Source organism: Buteo buteo, chromosome 4, assembly GCF_964188355.1.
Source record: "Buteo buteo chromosome 4, bButBut1.hap1.1, whole genome shotgun sequence".
NCBI lineage: Eukaryota > Metazoa > Chordata > Aves > Accipitriformes > Accipitridae > Buteo > Buteo buteo.
In genome coordinates this window covers 14,564,193-14,581,409 of record NC_134174.1, presented here as the reverse complement: position 1 = coordinate 14,581,409, position 17,217 = coordinate 14,564,193, and the positions used below count along the sequence as shown (strand labels likewise).

General features: G+C 42.4%; 1 protein-coding gene across 1 annotated transcript in view; it reads right to left on the bottom strand.

Moving 5' to 3' along the window:
• LHFPL3 (LHFPL tetraspan subfamily member 3) overlaps nt 1–17,217 on the bottom strand; it is a 255,405-nt gene that overhangs the window by 78,277 nt on the left and 159,911 nt on the right. The window contains exon 2 of the mRNA XM_075024808.1: nt 4,825–5,061. Coding sequence (XP_074880909.1) covers nt 4,825–5,061 — 237 coding nt within the window. The remainder of the gene's footprint in view (nt 1–4,824; nt 5,062–17,217) is intronic.

Here is a 17,217-nt window from a genome sequence, read left to right as displayed (position 1 = left end):
CTAGGTTGGGTATCCAGCACCGAGCTCTGCAACAAGCTCTCAACAATGTGGCTGTTGGGAGCAATGTGGTGTAGTTTGAGTCTGAGTTGCAATCACTGCAAGGTAGATGAGTACTTTAAATCTCCTGTCTACCTCCTGGCTCCTTTTATCTATTTCAGCCCTATGCTTGTAACTCTGGGAAATCTTTAGTGGAAATTGCTTATCTGTGACCATATGGGCCCCAAAGATGAATCAAATGTTAAACATAAACACCTTGTGAAGCTGTTCTATCCATCAGAAAAGCCACAGCTGTTCACAAAGTGCATCGTCCACCTGCTCTGACTGATATTACTTAACAGGATAGTTTCTTCTGAATGCTCTTGTATTTATCACTCATAAGGCAGACCATATTACCACTTTCTACCATAAAAGTAATTGCCTTGCAGTCTCAATTTCTTTTGGAAACTTCTCATTTGGTCTCTTCACCCTTTGGCCAGAACTTTAATTTTATGTCATTAAGTCATTACAATTCAAAATGTTAAATTATGTCATTACACAACACATCAAGGTCTATGCCTGATGTTGATGGCTCAGTCAAAATGGTGTTGATGAAGCTTAAAGCTAAGATGAATTTGACTATTTTCGTTATCACCCTGCATGCCATTAGTTTAATAACATAGAGGCCTTTAAGTTATTACCATTAGTTCCTATAAATTAAAGAAAACCATGTAATACTGTTCTCTCCCCTCCTTTTGCTAATGGCATAAACATAATGTGAAAGTCTTTTTAGAAATACCTTTTTTTTCTTCAAAAGGCAGTTTCTAAAATGAAAAAGGTATGGATGGTTTTGTAAAATTTGCATGATTATGAAACTGCATTAAATAGACTATAACCTGAAGAAAGTCTGCTAAACATATGTTATATTTCTCAGATGTGAAACCCACATGGTATTTACTCTCACACCTAAGCAAATAAGAAATGAGTAAGCACTATTTTTATCACGTAGTGAAAAAGGAAACTTTCTTTTATGGCAAGAATACGGCCTTCTTCTGCCATGAATAATTTTAAGTCAAATTTCTTACTTACAAGCATTCATTAACCTATGTAAATATACAGAACTGTAGTCATCAAAAGCACGGAGCAGGTGGACAATTCAGCATGCTAAGTCTACAGAGAAGTACAGCTTGCTCTTTTTCTGCAATTTTCTCACCTTTTTACCATCCTGTTGCATTTCATATACTTTTAACTGTTTCCTTGTCACCAACGCTCAGAAACAGCTGTGGTGCCAGGTACTTGCACAGGCACTGCAGACTCTCATTAACAAGCCTGTGGGAGCTGATCTGCAAGGAAGCCTCCAGACAGAACTATTACCTGATTAAGAAAACAGCTGCCCAGCTGTCTGATCATTGCCTAATAATTTCTTGTTCTTGAAGGTTTTTCCACATAAATGAACACTGTTGTGGCTCTTATACTTGATTTACTGTCTCTTCCCCTCTGCTGAGCTACTGCATAATTATACCTACTTGCATGGGGCAAAGCCTCAGCAGCAGGGAAGAGCTGACAGGGCAAGCAGAGGTTCCTCTCAGGTACAGTGTTTGTTGCTTCCCTGGTACATTCTCCCAGAAAGCCACGACGGAGCCACGACTGTCCCTTAAGGGGACACCTTACTTATCACAGCCTATGGGATGTCCAGGCTTGTGACCACAGGACATCACCACCACCAAGGGGAAGGAGTCCCTGCGCTCCCACCCAAAGGACGGCCTTGACCATCAGGCCACATCTTTTGCCCCTTGGAAGACTGCAGCAGCCCAGGGACTCCTCCTTGAGGATGTTCCTCATCCATACCTGCTAATCTGGAAGCAGGAGCCAGCACAAGTCTGGAAGCAGACCTTTTGTAAGTGAGGATGGAGGGTGTTTAATATTCATGGCTGCTTGTTATGAGGGCTTTGACTTCACATTGTCAGAGTAGCTGGGGAGGCTGAGGATGGGATTGCTTATATGCTTAGTCTTACCTTCTTGTCTATATGGGAGGCATGCTAGTGATATTTGCATACTTCAGTATTTTGGCATCCTGACCATTTCCAAGAGACGCTTGGATACTTTACATGTGGACTAATGCTGGTGAGTATTTCTCCAGTATCTCTTCCCAAAAGAGACCATGTAGTTTATGTAGTTTATGGGGTAAGTGTCAAAACCCTCATGCACGTACAGTATGTGCCAGGGGTACAGACAGGAGGTTGTTTGGTGCCAACTCAAGGACAAGTGTTGGCCCTAATCTTCTACCAGCTTCCTCATCATTATGGTGTAACTAATCAACACGCTCTCTAACCACAGACCACTGCCCCAAACCAGTCACCTGAGTGTGCAGACAGTGACTGCCAGGATTACAAAACCTGCCTCACAATCCTGGCCATACGAACCCAAAAGCTTTCTCCTAAACACTGTGGGCAGGATCCACAGTCAGACTGCTAGCTGCAAAAATGCTTGAGTACTACCTACATATCCAGTGCCTGCTTTGGAGTGCAGCCTTTTGGGCAGAAACCCCTCCCTGGTCTGCAGGGACCATGCCCCAAAGCCCTGCTCCATCAGCACAGCATGAGAGACAGCAAGCTGCAGACCATTTTGTACAGAGATCAGAGACCACTGGAGGGAATGACGTGCTCGTGCCTTGTTGTCTCGGTAGGACAGTTGCTCACTAGGATGCAGGCAGGCTTTCCTGGCATCCAAAAGGCCAGAAGAAGGACTGATTTCTGGCCAGCAAAGTGGAGAGCTGGTGCTCTGCTGGCACTGATACCTGCCCTGATCCCATCATTGACAGGGGCAGTGGTGCCCGCCCATGCTCTCACTGTGGTCTCCTGGGACTCCTCTGGGGCTGCGGCACCACATGCGGGTGTGGAAATGCCAGGAGGCTTCAGGGGGATGTAGACTTGCCTTGTTGTTGCTTAGCAGAAGCTTTTTGTGAAGCGGGGGGGGAGATGATGTCCTTTTAAGAAGACAGGTTGCCTCTTTTTCTTTTCGTTTGAAAGACAGTTTAAAAAGTGGTGAACATTAGGCTTGACTGTGAAGGACAAAGTGGGGTGGGTCCCTTTTTGCTGAGTTCTGGTTTCCTTTGAAGCTGGTGGTGTCGTACATTTCTGTGCTTAATCCAAGGAAAATGAGCTGCTGAATGATTTTGTCTGACATGCTGAGGACCAAATGTTCTGGCAGGAGCTTGTGCCTACAACATGAGAGGTGATGAGTCTGCAGAAGCTGTTTTTTTCTCATAAGGTGCCAAAACAGATGAGGTTCTTTGATAAAAGTAGTTTTTGGGTTCATAAGCTCTGTATGGTACAGACAAATCAGACACAGTGCTGATGCCAAAAGCACTTGTGGCATAGCTGTGAATGCCCTTCTGATAAGTATTTTAATTTTCAAATGCAGATGAATATTACCCTTACAGAAAAGGCCCACAGGGACAGTCGTTGAAACTGATGCCTTCAGTTTACCTGCAGGACAGATGTACACATGCAATTGCAAGCAACATACACTTTCCTTAACCCACAGCATTAGTAAGCTCTAACCAGGTCTGAAATTGTATGTGAAGTTTAATCTTCAAGTCCATTTATCTTTGGGCTGAGTGTGCTGACTGTCTGCAATTCAGCAAGCTAGGGCCAACGTGCTTTCAGATATATGGATAATGGTCCTCGTGGAGCAGGACTGAGACCAGCTATTTTTGTACAACACAGGCTTCCAAACACTTTTGATTTCCAATCCAGTGGTGAAGGGCTCCTAGTATCTTTGCTATTATTAGAAGCAACCTACAAAATTACAAAGGTGGTAGATGAGCTGAATGCAGAATCCTGCACTTGGGGACACTTGGTGAAACTAGTAGGGGATCAATTTGAAACAGATAAAAGAAAGTACTTCTTTAGCAGTCAGTAGTGAGCTTCAGAAACCTGCTGCCACACAGTGCTGCAGAAGCCGACAGTATCAGCAGGTTCAGAAGGGATTAGACAGATGCAGGGACAACAGGCCCATTAAAAAGACAAGGCAGGGACATGCCCTCTGCGGTATCTGTCACATTAGATACACAGCTGTGGATCCTGGGGGAGCACAAGGGGAAGGGGTGTAGAAATCAGCCAGGCTTGCACACGCTCACCAAACAGCATCTCTCCTCTCGCAACGGCGTGATAAACTACTGGCCCGAGCCAGTGCCGTGTTCTTAATCTAGAAATGTGTTTTATCCCCAACCCACTGCATGAATATTCAGTTACTACAGCATCCTAGATTCCCGTGAGCTGACTAATGAGCTCAAAGCAGCACAATCAAACAAGAACTAGGATTCGTCATTCCTGGCTCTGATCCTTAGTCCACCGGTGCCTTGCTGTATAGGCGGTCCCATTACATAGCTCATTGCCAATCTCCCAAATCAACACTCCCCCCTTATTGTGTACTGTGCTAACACATACGCCATATTACAGCCATTCATATTACAATGCAAAATCTTAAAGGAACCAAATGAACAAATCTTGAATGATGTACAGAAAAAGATGGAGATAGTGAAACTTAAATGCTAATGAAATAATGTACAAGTGGGTAACACAAAAACATCCCATGTACGGCTCTAAAAACTGTTAAGGATAAAAGTCATGCATAGTGCAACAATTGTGGCAATTTTGAGCTTTCTTAGATTTTGGAGGCTGAAAAACAAAACTTCCTCTGCCCCTTGCATTTCTTCTTTCCCAGCAACTTAGGAAGCAATCCAGCATGCCAACTTCTAAGTATAAAATAAAATGAAACCAATCATTGTTTTTAAGCAAGTGCCCTTGAGGCCACCCAATAATAGTGTTTCTAAAGCAGTCCTACCTTTGTTTTCCAACTTGAGCTCCTCTGCTAGCAAGCTGTCTTGTCTGTTGCCAAGCACAAATGCCAGAAATGAGAGGATCAGGGCATCCAAGATTCCAATAATCGCCAGGATATATGCCCAGCGGACTGAACAAGCCCCCAGCGTGTACTTGTCTGTCTTTTCACCACACATCCGTTTTACCTCATCTGAATCCCAGCCATCAGGAAAAATCATACAACCCAGGACGAGACAGGCAGCTTGGAAAAAAAAGAAAAGGAGAACAATGGGATAATGAGACCAAACTTTCATTTTGATGAGAACCTACACAGTTATCATTAAAGCAACACACTTTTTCATCCTGAGCTTCAAAGCTAGGTTACTTAAAAACAAGTCACAGAATTATATGCTGTGATTAAGTGTTTAATATAAAAACCTAAGATACAACATCAATTGCACACCTTGCTTTAAAAGAAAAAGATGCATCCTGAATCCCCGGCCAGTTTTTGTACCAGTACAATCACATTTTCCTGGTGAGACCAATTTCTTCATTGTAATATGAAAGGCTCACACAAAAAAAAAAGAGGGGAAAATTATTAATAACCTGGATATTCAAAGGAGACACCAGATTACTGTCAAATGGTCAGGCAAACAAACCAGAGAAAAATAGAGGAAAAAAACTACCTATCATTTCTGGTAATCTAAGTGCTTGTAACACACATAAGTAATAGCAAGGGTTTTTTTTGTCATTTGGCAGTACCCCTTTAAACTGAAATATGTTTTATGCATAAGGTTTGTACTCCTCAAAAGCACAAGTAATGACATTGTTCTGCAAGGAAAAATAAGCTGTCAACATTGCTGTCAACTTCTGATCTGGTTTACCTGAGGAATCAACACATGACATCTCAAACATGAAAAAGTGCTGATCCTTTTAACACCAAGAGAAATGAAAAGCTTCTCCCCACACAGAAAGCCAGCTAACATGGACCACCAGCTGCTCCGGGTTGGGGCAGCTGTACCATGGCGAGGACAGAGGCAAAGGGTGGCTGTTTGGGTGCTCATCCATCAGCCTGCGTGACTGCTAAAAGGTTGAACTTAATTTTTGAGTAGCAGAAATTTGCTTTGACCCTTGGTTCCCAGGGAAACTGCCCTGCTGTGGGACAGCAGGTAGTGTCATGGGCCAACGTGGCTCTTGTGGACCAGGCAAAATGGTGTGACAAGTTTGTTTTTTCAAAAGTAATGTGCTCCGTCACATGAAGCAGGGTCAGTCTTGCCCACTGGCCGGCAGTTGCTGTAACGTCCCCTGCCTGGACGGCTCCAGGGTGAGGGCTGAGCACACACGGCTACCTGTGCCCGGCCACCCACACCTTGGGTGGGACATGGGTGCTCTTGGACATGGAGACCTTAAGTGTGGCCCCCACTGGGTTCTGGAGCATGGTCACAGCCCTTGCCCAAGCATATTACCAGTCTGGGTTTGGCCAAAGCCTTGAGCTGGCACAGGACTTGCTGTTCAGACACATATCCTGTGCTCACTGGGGAGCAGCCTCCTTGGCGGTTGTTTGCCCCAGTTCTTACTGGAGTGTGTGCCTTGCGGTGGAGGGTACCATGACAGGGATGCAGCACCAGGGCTTGTGCCCCTGAGATGATACGCTGCGTCCTGAGGTGGTGATACATCATTACAGAAACACACACAAAAAAGCAAACCCATACACTGAATCTTCACTTACATGGTCTCTCCACACTGAGTCACTAACTGAGAAAATCCATGGGCTGAGAAAACATGCCAATATGCCAATCTCATAGGACTGGACCGAGTGTACTTCTGCACAGGACCTGGCTTCCCGCCGCCTGCAGGGACTGTCACTGGGCACAGCTGAAGGAGCGCAGCAAAGGCATGACTTGTACCTTGCCTGTTGCTTTTGGACAATGCCTCTCCCCGGGAAACCCCGTGTGGGTTGGCCATGCTATGAGTGGGGTGATGGACCAGGTGGTCTCCAGAGGTCCCGTCCAACTTGAACTGATTTTTGGCAGGGAGGCGGCATGTTGGTAACAGGGGACAGAGCAGTTGGGTACTCAAGGCACATTTCCTATCAGAGTAATGGGAATAGTGCATGGATACTCTTTAACTGCAGCCCTTGGTCATGCTGACGAACTTGTTGGCTTCACTGAAGCAAACAATGTGAGTGCAGCACTAGCCAGGGCAACAGCATAGGTGCATCTTCAGTAAAAATCTAAAAATAAAGACTCTGTTGAATGGGTTCATTCCTCAGTTTTTATTGCATTTAGGAGAATCAGAAAATCCATATGCTTTCAGTAATTGTCTGTACTGTCTTTTCTAACTTGGGAACAAGCATATTTCCAGCATTAGCCCTTCTTTCTTAGTATGGCTGATGAGATACAATGGATCCTAAACCATCTTTTGTAAGTCTTAATATTATTCTAAATTGCAGGTATATGTGCTAATTGAAAGAAATACACTGTGTGGCTTTCAGCCTTTTAAACGGTTGTTGAGCCAGACGTCTGTTTGGAAACCACAGTTTATACACCAAGTAGCTTGTGCAACAAAGAGCTGCCGTAGCTGTGGGAATTGCAGCAAGTTCTTGTCTTTCCCGGACAAGCACAAGCAGTGTCGTTTTACATACCTCTAATGCCCACAGAACAAAACCACACCTGCATTGAATCAATATGGTGAAATACTGGAAAAGAGATGTGAAAACAGAGCTCAGGATGGTAGTTTTCTTTTGACAGCTACACAATTGCTGTAGACAAAGCCTTGAAAGCATGTCTGCAGAAAGCATCTGACGTAGAATAAAAGCTGCACCTAAGGCATTTGACAAATTCTTCCTGAGCTGTTCATTTGTGTGAAAATATAACAGCTTATAATACTTTCAAGGACAATTAGGCTTAAAACCAAAGACAATTAGATAAGGACTGATTTACTCAGAACATGCAGGTTGGACAAATTGTAAGTTGCCTATTGCCTGCCTTAACTCATTTACACAATTTCATAACGTCTTCCAAAGATTTTAGAGACAAACTGTACAATAATTTGCTTTCTTGAGCTGGTTACACACACTTCCAGAAAGATTATTTCTCGCAGTCAACACATAAGCATTGCCCTCATACTTGTGAAGGACTCCATTGAAATGATGCAGCAAATCTGCATGCTTCTGGTGTTTGTGAAAATGTCTACATTTGCCCAGGTAACTGTTGACAAAAGTTTGATTTACTATGTAACAGCAATTACCAAAGCCAGTTTACTTTTATTAATCGTCCTCAAAATGAGAGGAAGTTTAATGCACAGTTAATGATCAATAGATTTGGGATTTTTCTGCTAGTTGTGCATGAATAATTAGCAAATACTTACATCTCTGTGGTTTTTTTATTACATAGCACATCAAGCATATGTTCTTAGTACTTCCTAAAAATATGTAACTTTGATCTTTTTCATCTACATAATTAAAGATATGGGCCCTTATCTCAGGAACTCAGTGCACAGCTTCCCAGCTGTGTTCCTCAGATTCCTAATTAACTCATCTTTCCTGAATTCTGTTCCTGCACTCTTTGATATACTTGCTTAACTTTCTGGACTCATTCTGTTGATTGCTGTTGGACTTCTGTTGGTAATAAGACACACAGGTAAATGGTGGCTGGACTAGATCTCTTTGCATAAAGGCAGATATCAAAGAGGGCATATTATTATTATTTTCTCCTTTCCCTATAGTTTAGATGCTTCCTAATAGATGACTACTTGATCAACATCTCCAGATGCAGGAATCATACCTTACCTGTAGAGGTTAACATAAGTAAGATTAGTAAACCTTGAGTCTTCACTTGCTGAGGGAATATTTTACACTGAATGCCTTTAAGAATACAGACTTGCTCAATAGTATGAAACAGGTAATGATTCATTTATCAGCTACAAAAAGACAGGTATAAAATCCTCCTACAGATCTACTTTGTATTGCCAGGAATTTTTACATTTTAATCCTTCTAAAGAGGATTAGAAGATTTTTCTCTAGAAGGAAATTACTTTCAGTTTTATACAAATTTGAAAAATGGAAACCATTTAATGCAATTTCAGTGAAACTGCTAAGCGATGATTTTATAACACAGACATGGGTCCAGTATCTTTCTCTAAACTTCCACTGTCTCTAATGGCAATGTGACCAAAATGGCAATGTAACAAAGGCTACTACTGTTTTACTACTATCAGGTTCTAATAAATTCAGAAACTTTTGGATTTGGAAAGCTCACCTATTGAATGAAAAGACTTAAATCATCAGTTCCTACAGACTTTTTGATTCAAGTAAGGCAAAAGTTAAATCTATATTGGTTGAAGGCAGTCTTCTGTGTGTGAGCTGAATACATCGGATTAGCACCATCTTCCTGAGCCTGCAGACAGCCCAGCCTAGGACCTCTGTAGCTCATCAAGAGCTTTCATGAGAAGCATCAGGGGAAAATTGATAAATGACTGATTAGCGTCACCGACACCATTCAGAACTATCTGGGCAACTGTAAAACTTACAAGAATCACATCCACATCGTTTTCCTTTTGGTTGCCTGAGAAAACTCCTGGCAGGAATACTGCCTTTGTAACAACGGCCCTGGGCTTCCTCCAGGCCTTCCTCTAATTTTCTTACAAGACATGGGGTAACAAATTGTTTCTCCTACATACTGGAGTCTGGTGAAGCTTTTCAAGCTTTCAAAAAATAATTAATAAATAGTAGTTAAACATGCCTGATATACATTTACTTCTCTTCTTAGAAGCTCTTTTCTCATATGAACAGCTAACAGAAACTGCCACATGGTTTTCCTTTAGGCCTCTGAGTGACAAGACAAATTATTCATACTAAGAGACGGAGTCCAGGATTTTACCTCCTGGGACGAAAGGATGCAGATATGACACTTGCAGAGATTGGAAACAGACCCTGAATTGTTGTTGACACTGACACACTTGTGACTCTGACCAAGCTAATATTATCACAGCCCATGCTCTGTGCATGAGCTCAAATGGTAATTAGCAGGCAAGTAGTTCATGATCCTATGGTTGTGCCAAATATGGTGACAGATTAATACTATATCATTGCATGGAATGAGGTTCTATTTATAAAAAGGCTGACTGTTATACAGGAAACCAGTGCTGAGAAATTCCCGCTGGCAGGACTCCTCTCTCATCTTCATTCTTTTCTTGACAACATACCCAATTTGCTTGCATGTAGAGTGTGATGATGGCAAGTTTCCTGATAAACGAGTCAAAAAAATGGAATGGGAATTACACTGACCGGCTATTTTCTTTCCATACCCACACATGCAAGAGCCTCCAAGCCTCCATGGTTCCAAAAACTGAGAGGTTCTTTGTTTTTAGATTTTTTCCTAAATGTTATTTACAAAAACAGTGACCCATTAAACTCCAATAAATTGAATAGAGTTTTTGCCAGCCATTTTGGTGGAGTGAAATTCTAGGACAGAGCAAAACGAAAGGTGAGGATTCTGGCAGGGGACATTTATTAGGACTACAGTCTTTCAGGAGCTTGTACCTGGGAAAGAAAGAAAGAAAGGGTGAGGGGAGGTGGCTGAAGACATAGGCTCAAATACAGTCCTGAGTGAACACAGAGGCTGCACGTCCATGCAGCTGAGATTGATTTGAGTAATATGGACTGTACTAATGAGTGGGATAATGTTCTGGCTTGGAGCAAATGTGCAATTTTGAAGCAAATGCCCTGATTCTCTCCATTTACTGATTCCACTCACAGAAACAGTTCTGGTGCATGTAAAACAGATTATTTTTGGAGCAGGTTAGAAGTTCCTTTCCAAAAGTTCTTCAATGCTGGATGGGGACCTTAAAATTCTGATTCAGTGTGTGAGCTTCACCACCACAAAACCTCTGCCTAGAAGAAGGCTCTTGAACCACGCAGAGCTTCCTTCCTGAAATGGTTCTTGTGCAATACAAAGAGGCAAATGCCATATAAGACTTTTTATTTGGTGCTTTGTTTGAAGACTGCCAGATCCAGTCTTCAGCTTTGGGAAGGTTCTTCAAAGAGATGCCAACTGGCTCCCCAAGGAGAAGACACAGCCTGTTAATTTGTGTCATAAGCAGACTGAAAGTTCCTCTGGCAGCAGGATATCTTGGTGGTGCTCATATAGGGCTGCTAACCACATGATTGCTGTTGGGTATGAGAGAGCCAGTGAGAAAAGTGGCATGAAATTCAAGATTCAAGGGCAGTGTTCTTGGAGAGCTGGAATGATAAAATCATATCTAGACTTCTGTGCCCTGGGCTCCCATGTGGGACAAGGGAGGTGCCCTGTGGAATTACTCCAGGACACTGATATGCCACTTTCATCTAAGTGACATGGACAAAAGCAGAGCTTCCCAGAGAGGTCCAAAGACGCTCCCCCTACCCCGGCAAGTGAAGGAGCAAAGGTTTGTGGGTTAATCTTCCTTCAGAAAGCTTCAAACAACATGTATAATGGGGGCATTTTGTCCAGGAGACAAGAGTAGTTCTCATTTGAAGTATAAGCCTAGAACCCCATATGATGAGGATGTGAGAGGCTTTGGCAGTAACTGCTTTAATTTACTTATTGTCTTATTTTGCATCATCTTACTTGGTAATGTAGACAAGCCTGAACCTCTCCACAGGATTAAGAACATTTATAGACAGTGCTAAGGGAGAGAAAAAGGAGAACCTCCCACTGCATTCCTGTGATAACATAAAAGATCTGACACAATTATGGCCACTTGACTTATTAGAGCACTGGCTTTTTGATGCCAAATCTGATAAGTATATATATGCATATCAAGAAATATGTGTATTTCCCATGCTGATTTTAAGAAAAGGAAAAAAGAAGACCAAATATTCAGTGACTGGACAGCAAAGAGAAAGAAAATAATATTGTGGAAGGTGGTAGCGAGGCAGGTGCTACAGTCAGGGAGACAAGACTTGCCGTAACCTGGCTGAGTTGACAGATAATGGAGATATTGTGATGCCTGGTAGTTATGCTTAGACAGCAAAATGGAAGAATTTGATCAGCTGTTGCAAGATGTGAAGCTGGATAAGAGAAATATTGTTGACCAACAGCCATTCCAAAAGACAAACACTAAAGAACATGAGCTGTTCAGAAAGATGGAAACAACTGGGAAAGTGAAGTAATGTTACACGTGAGGAATGTGTTAAGCTGTAAATATGTAGAAAAGAATAGCAAAGAGAGTGCCATCTACTTCAGTTAAGGTCAATTGAGGGAAGAACTGTAAGAGAAATTTTACTGCACTAAGGGGGCTGGTTTTAGACCTCAAATGTTGGATTCATGTATGGATAGAATCTTCTTTGATATGATAGAGACAGAAACTCTGTGAGGGGTTGTATCATCATGGGAGCATTTAACTTCCCAGTTTTGATCATTAGCCACGATAATTAAACTTTGAGATTAATGCGGTTCTATGAATAATTCAGTTAGTACAACAACTATCTATCTTAGCTTGAGCATAAAGATTATTGTATTGGATTTGCATGGCAAGGTTTTGGTAGTGGGGGTCTACAGGGGTGGCTTCTGTGAGAAGCTGCTAGAAGCTTCCCCAATGTCCGACTTAGCCAATGCCACCCGGCTCTAGGACAGACCTGCTGCTGGCCAAGGCTGAGCCAGTTGGTGATGGTGGTAGCACCTCTAGGATAATGTATTTAAGAAGGGGGGCGGGGCAACTGTGCAACAGCAGCCAGAAAGAGGATTGAGAACATGTGAGAGAAACAGCCCTGCAGACCCCCAGGTCAGTGCAGAAGGAGGGGGAGGAGATGCTCCAGGCGCCGGAGCAGAGATTCCCCTGCAGCCCGTGGGGAAGACCATGGTGAGGCAGGCTGTCCCCCTGCAGAACAGGGAGGTCCATGGTGGAGCAGATCTCCACCTGCAGCTCGGGGAGGATCCCACACCAGAGCAGGTGGGTGCCCAAAGGAGGCTGTGACCCTGTGGGATGCCTGTGCTGGAGGGGGTCCCTGGCAGGACCTGCAGATCTGTGGAGAGAGGAGTCCACGGAGCAGGTTTTCTGGCAGGACTTGTGACCCTGCGGTGGACCCACGCTGGAGCAGTCTGTGCCTGAAGGACTGCAGCCCGTGGAAGGGACCCATGCTGGAGCAGTTCGTGGAGGACTGTCTCCTGTGGGACCCCACGGTGGAGCAGGGGAGGAGTGAGGAGTCCTCCCCCTGAGAAGGAAGGAGCAGCAGAGACAAGGTGTGAGGAACCGACCCCAACCCCCATTCCCTGTCCCCCTGCGCTGCTCAGGAGGAGGAGGTAGAGAAAATCAAGAGTAAAGTTAAGCCTGGGAAGGAGGGAGGGGTGGAGGGGAGGTGTTTTAAGATTTGGTTTTTTTTCTCATTATCCTACTCTGATTTTGATTGGTAATAAATTAAATTAATTTTCCCCAAGTTGAGTCTGTTTTGCCTGTGATGGTAACTGGCAAGTGATCTCTCCCTGTCCTTATCTTGACCCAAGAGCTTTTTGTTATATTTTCTCTCCCCTGTCCAGCTGAGGTGGGCCGGAGTCCTCAAGTGGCTTTGGTGGTGTCCTGGTGCCCAGCCAGGGTCAATCCACCACAATAATGTAAGAGTATCATAGATTTTTATGGGTGTGTGGCAGGTGACTCACAAGGTGCATCCCAATGACTCCTTGCGAAAGATCACAACTTCTGGTGTTCCAACCATGGTAATATGCAATAGGTATTTATAGTCCCTTATCTAGAAAAAGTATGGAAACCAGGAACTATTAATGGATGCAGGCCTAATCACCATGTGGGCAAAAAATCCCTACAAGTGTCATGGCAACGAATTGCTAACAGCTATAGCAGAGGTAGATGACTAAATGATGAAAAAAGGGTAAACTGAAATTATATACAACAAGAGATAAAAATAATTCTTTACAATGAAGCAGGTAAGGGAGGTGGTATAGCTAGAAGCCCAGAGGAAGGTATGTGTCGAAAGTTACATTTACACTGTTTCATCTCCTGTGGTGTCCACTGGCCCTGGGATCTAATAATTTTTTTCTTCTGATTTTTCTGTTTAAAGTGTCTAAAATAACATGAAAACTGTGTCACAGCCCACCAGAGTTTTTCTAACATGTCTTTGTACCACAGAATGTGTGTTATGAGCTGAAGGTCTATGCCCAGAGATCACAGGAGTGACAATGGTGCTTCCAAACGCGTGTGCTCAGTGGGCCACGACCTGGGAGTCAACCATCATGATGCCAGGTTGTTTGATTATGTGGGGATATCCAAAAGCCACTTTTCTCACATGCTAGAGTCTCCTGAAAAAGAACTGTAGAAGTAATGAAGGAACTACTTGTTTATATTGCATCTTTGTTTTTTTTTTTTGTCAGATCACAGCCTTCTAATGCAATTTTGGCTTGGCTTTGCTTGGTAACAAAACTTACTATTGAAAGTGTTTATTTTGAATGCTGTCACAGAGGAGTGATACAGCTTTCTAATTTAATGTTAACTTCTCTTTGTAGAACCTAGTCCTTAGCCAAACTTTATCAAACCATAACATACTGAAATGTACTAGATTTAAATAATGAATAAACTCAATATAAATACAGTGTAGGCTACAGCAGACAGACTGGAGAATAGGTGTTATTATGAATGGCATAGGCTAGACATCACTTGAGATTCATACAGCTGATGTTTCAGCACAAGTTACTGATCCAAGTAGCGAAGCTATTTTAAACATGGTTTTGGTAAAGAAGGAAGAGCTGAAAATAATCTTACCTTCAGTGACCATGAGTCAATTCAATTTAAATAAAATGAGAGTATGAATAAAAATGATCCTGAAACTGGGTTTAAAAAATGCATACTTCAGAGGGACAAACTTTGATAAGCTAAAGAAACTAGCTAACAAGTTAGCTAGACTGAAGAGGTCCATACTTAATTGTGGGGAATGCCTTGAATTTCTTTCAAAGATGTACATTTTCTGATGTATCTTGACAAGATGAATAAAATTCCAGGGGTACTTTCAGCTCTGTCTGAATGAGTAGCAAACTGTTTCCTTCTACCCTCATTACCTATCCCCCCAAAAAACCTTGGAAAAAGTAAAGAATATGTGAGCAGAGATATTAGAAATCATATAAAAAGGAACTAGTTAGCAGAGAAAGACACATTTAGGAGGTAGATAATGCAGGTCTAAAAGACAGCTTGCCAAAAGTCAAGCTGTGCTAAATCTTTCAAGAGAAATTGAAACAAAAAGTCAAATAATGGTCAATTAGGTTAACAAAGAAAGAAGAAAAGCAGATATGGACTGAGGCTGGGGCTAGGACCTAATTCTTTGCCTCACTTTTCAATGAGGACAACAACAGAGAACAGGACAATGACCTGTCAGCTGGGCATGAGCATTCGGAAATGGGAACTCCTGACTTCAAGCCCACAGCAAACCTGAAACGATCATAATGTGCTCAAGCTGGAGGAATGGACCCTCCAACCCCAAATACTGAAATAACTGACACATTGAACTGCAAAGCTGGTGGGAGTGTTTTTTAAACAAATTTATTGTTGATATACTGGAGAACAGCATATGTGCTACCTAATTTTTAGAAAAAACAAAATTGAGAATGGAAAAGTAATTGGAGCACACGCTTACCCATCAGTTTGACCTCAGTTCTTTGAATAGTTATTGAAGGAAAGAATAACTAAAGCCATAGAAAGAAATACAAAGTGGGGTGATGTTAGCATGGGTCTATCTGACAGCTAGGAAGCAGTGACTTTATAAAAGAAAGCTAAGTAACACACTCTTCAGAAAGCATTTGATACTGTGTCATATAGAAACATTTATTAACCTGGAGAATACAGAGATTAGCATGAGAATTTAAGGTCCTTATGGTACTTGTCCATGGGGATCTGACATTTTTTGCTTGAAGGGAAAGTCTCGAGCTGTTGTGAGGATACATTGGGCACCTCAAGGATCAGCCTGGGTGTCAATCATTTAGTATTTTCATTAGGAGCTTTGGAAAGAGTAGAGGTTTGCTAGTAAAATCCACTGATGGGAGGTATTATCAATGCAGAAGACTATTGGGACAAATGGTAAAGAAGAGAAAACATATGAGTATGTTGATCAGCCCTTGGAGGACCATGAGTCACCACTAAAATGCACCCATGAAAAAGGTGAACCTGAGCATTGGCAGTACCAGGGAAAGTTTTTTCAGCATAATGTAAGCACTAGAGCCATCTGGTGCTGGTGGTTTCTAATCTTTAGAAGAGTGATGTTTGGAACAACCAGTTAATCAAAGCAAGATTGTTTTAAGATGTAATGTGGTACTTTAGGAAAGGTATGATGCTGTAACTGCCCATGATAAGGGGACTAGATCTGATGATTTAGTAGGTCTTCTCCAGGCTTATGTTCTTATGAATAGGCTGAGAGATAAACATCATTGAAATAAAGAAGGATATCTAAGGGGAATACCAGCCAAAGAATTAGGAGCTAGATGGAACTACAGAATGTTATGATCAAAAATAGTGTTGTCTATATCAAACCGAGAAGAAAATCTAGCAAAATAAATGGGGGAAAGAGGTGAAGAAGGAGCTCACTATTGGGCTGTCTCACTGTGGTCTTTATAGAAATTTGCCCTTTCCTTTCTTTACTAAAGGTTTGAAAATGTGATGGCAAAGAAAGAGGAAAGGCATAAAGTGATTTTCTTTTTTCGCTGGTCCTCATCCAAGCTGTCCTGACGTCCCTGCCAAACATCAAGCAACTACAACAGCCTGATTTTGTACTTGGGAAGTGCATGCATCCACCTTTTTTCCAAAGCTACTGCAATTGCAAGCAAATCTAAACATGCTGATGAGTGGGGAAGTCTGGGAGTGCACCAGCCACTGTTTTCAGGGTAAACATGGCAAAGTTCTGCAGGCTTCTGAGGTGGAAGCAAGGTGCAGAAGCAAGAGATATTCATACAAAAAGGGAATTTCTACAACTGAGTCTACTATAGCGTCCACAATAAAAACTACTGTTTCAGCCTTTTGCTCCTCAAAACTAACTTCACAGCCAGTAAGTACTCACTTGCAAAAAAGGAGGCTGAAGAATTTCATGACTACTCTGTGTAAACACAAGAGAATGGATCCCAGAGAGGGAGAAGAGCTATTTAACTGGAAGGGCAGTCTTGGCATCTGAACAAATGGATATAAACCATCCAGGAATACATTTAGGCTGTAAAGTAGAAGGCAGTTTTGAATTGTTGGGGGAGAGATTCTGGCACAAACTCAGTAGCTGTAGCCAGGCCAAAAAGTTTTAAGTTGTCCAAGTTGATGATGTTAAATAGTTATTAAAGATGGAGTTTGATCAGTGTATTAAAAAATCATTAGGAAGTGTTTCTCTATGAGGCCACATCGAGCTACTTTGGGCCTTTAAGATAACTGCAAGAACTTAAAAAGTCTTATACCATATACCTTC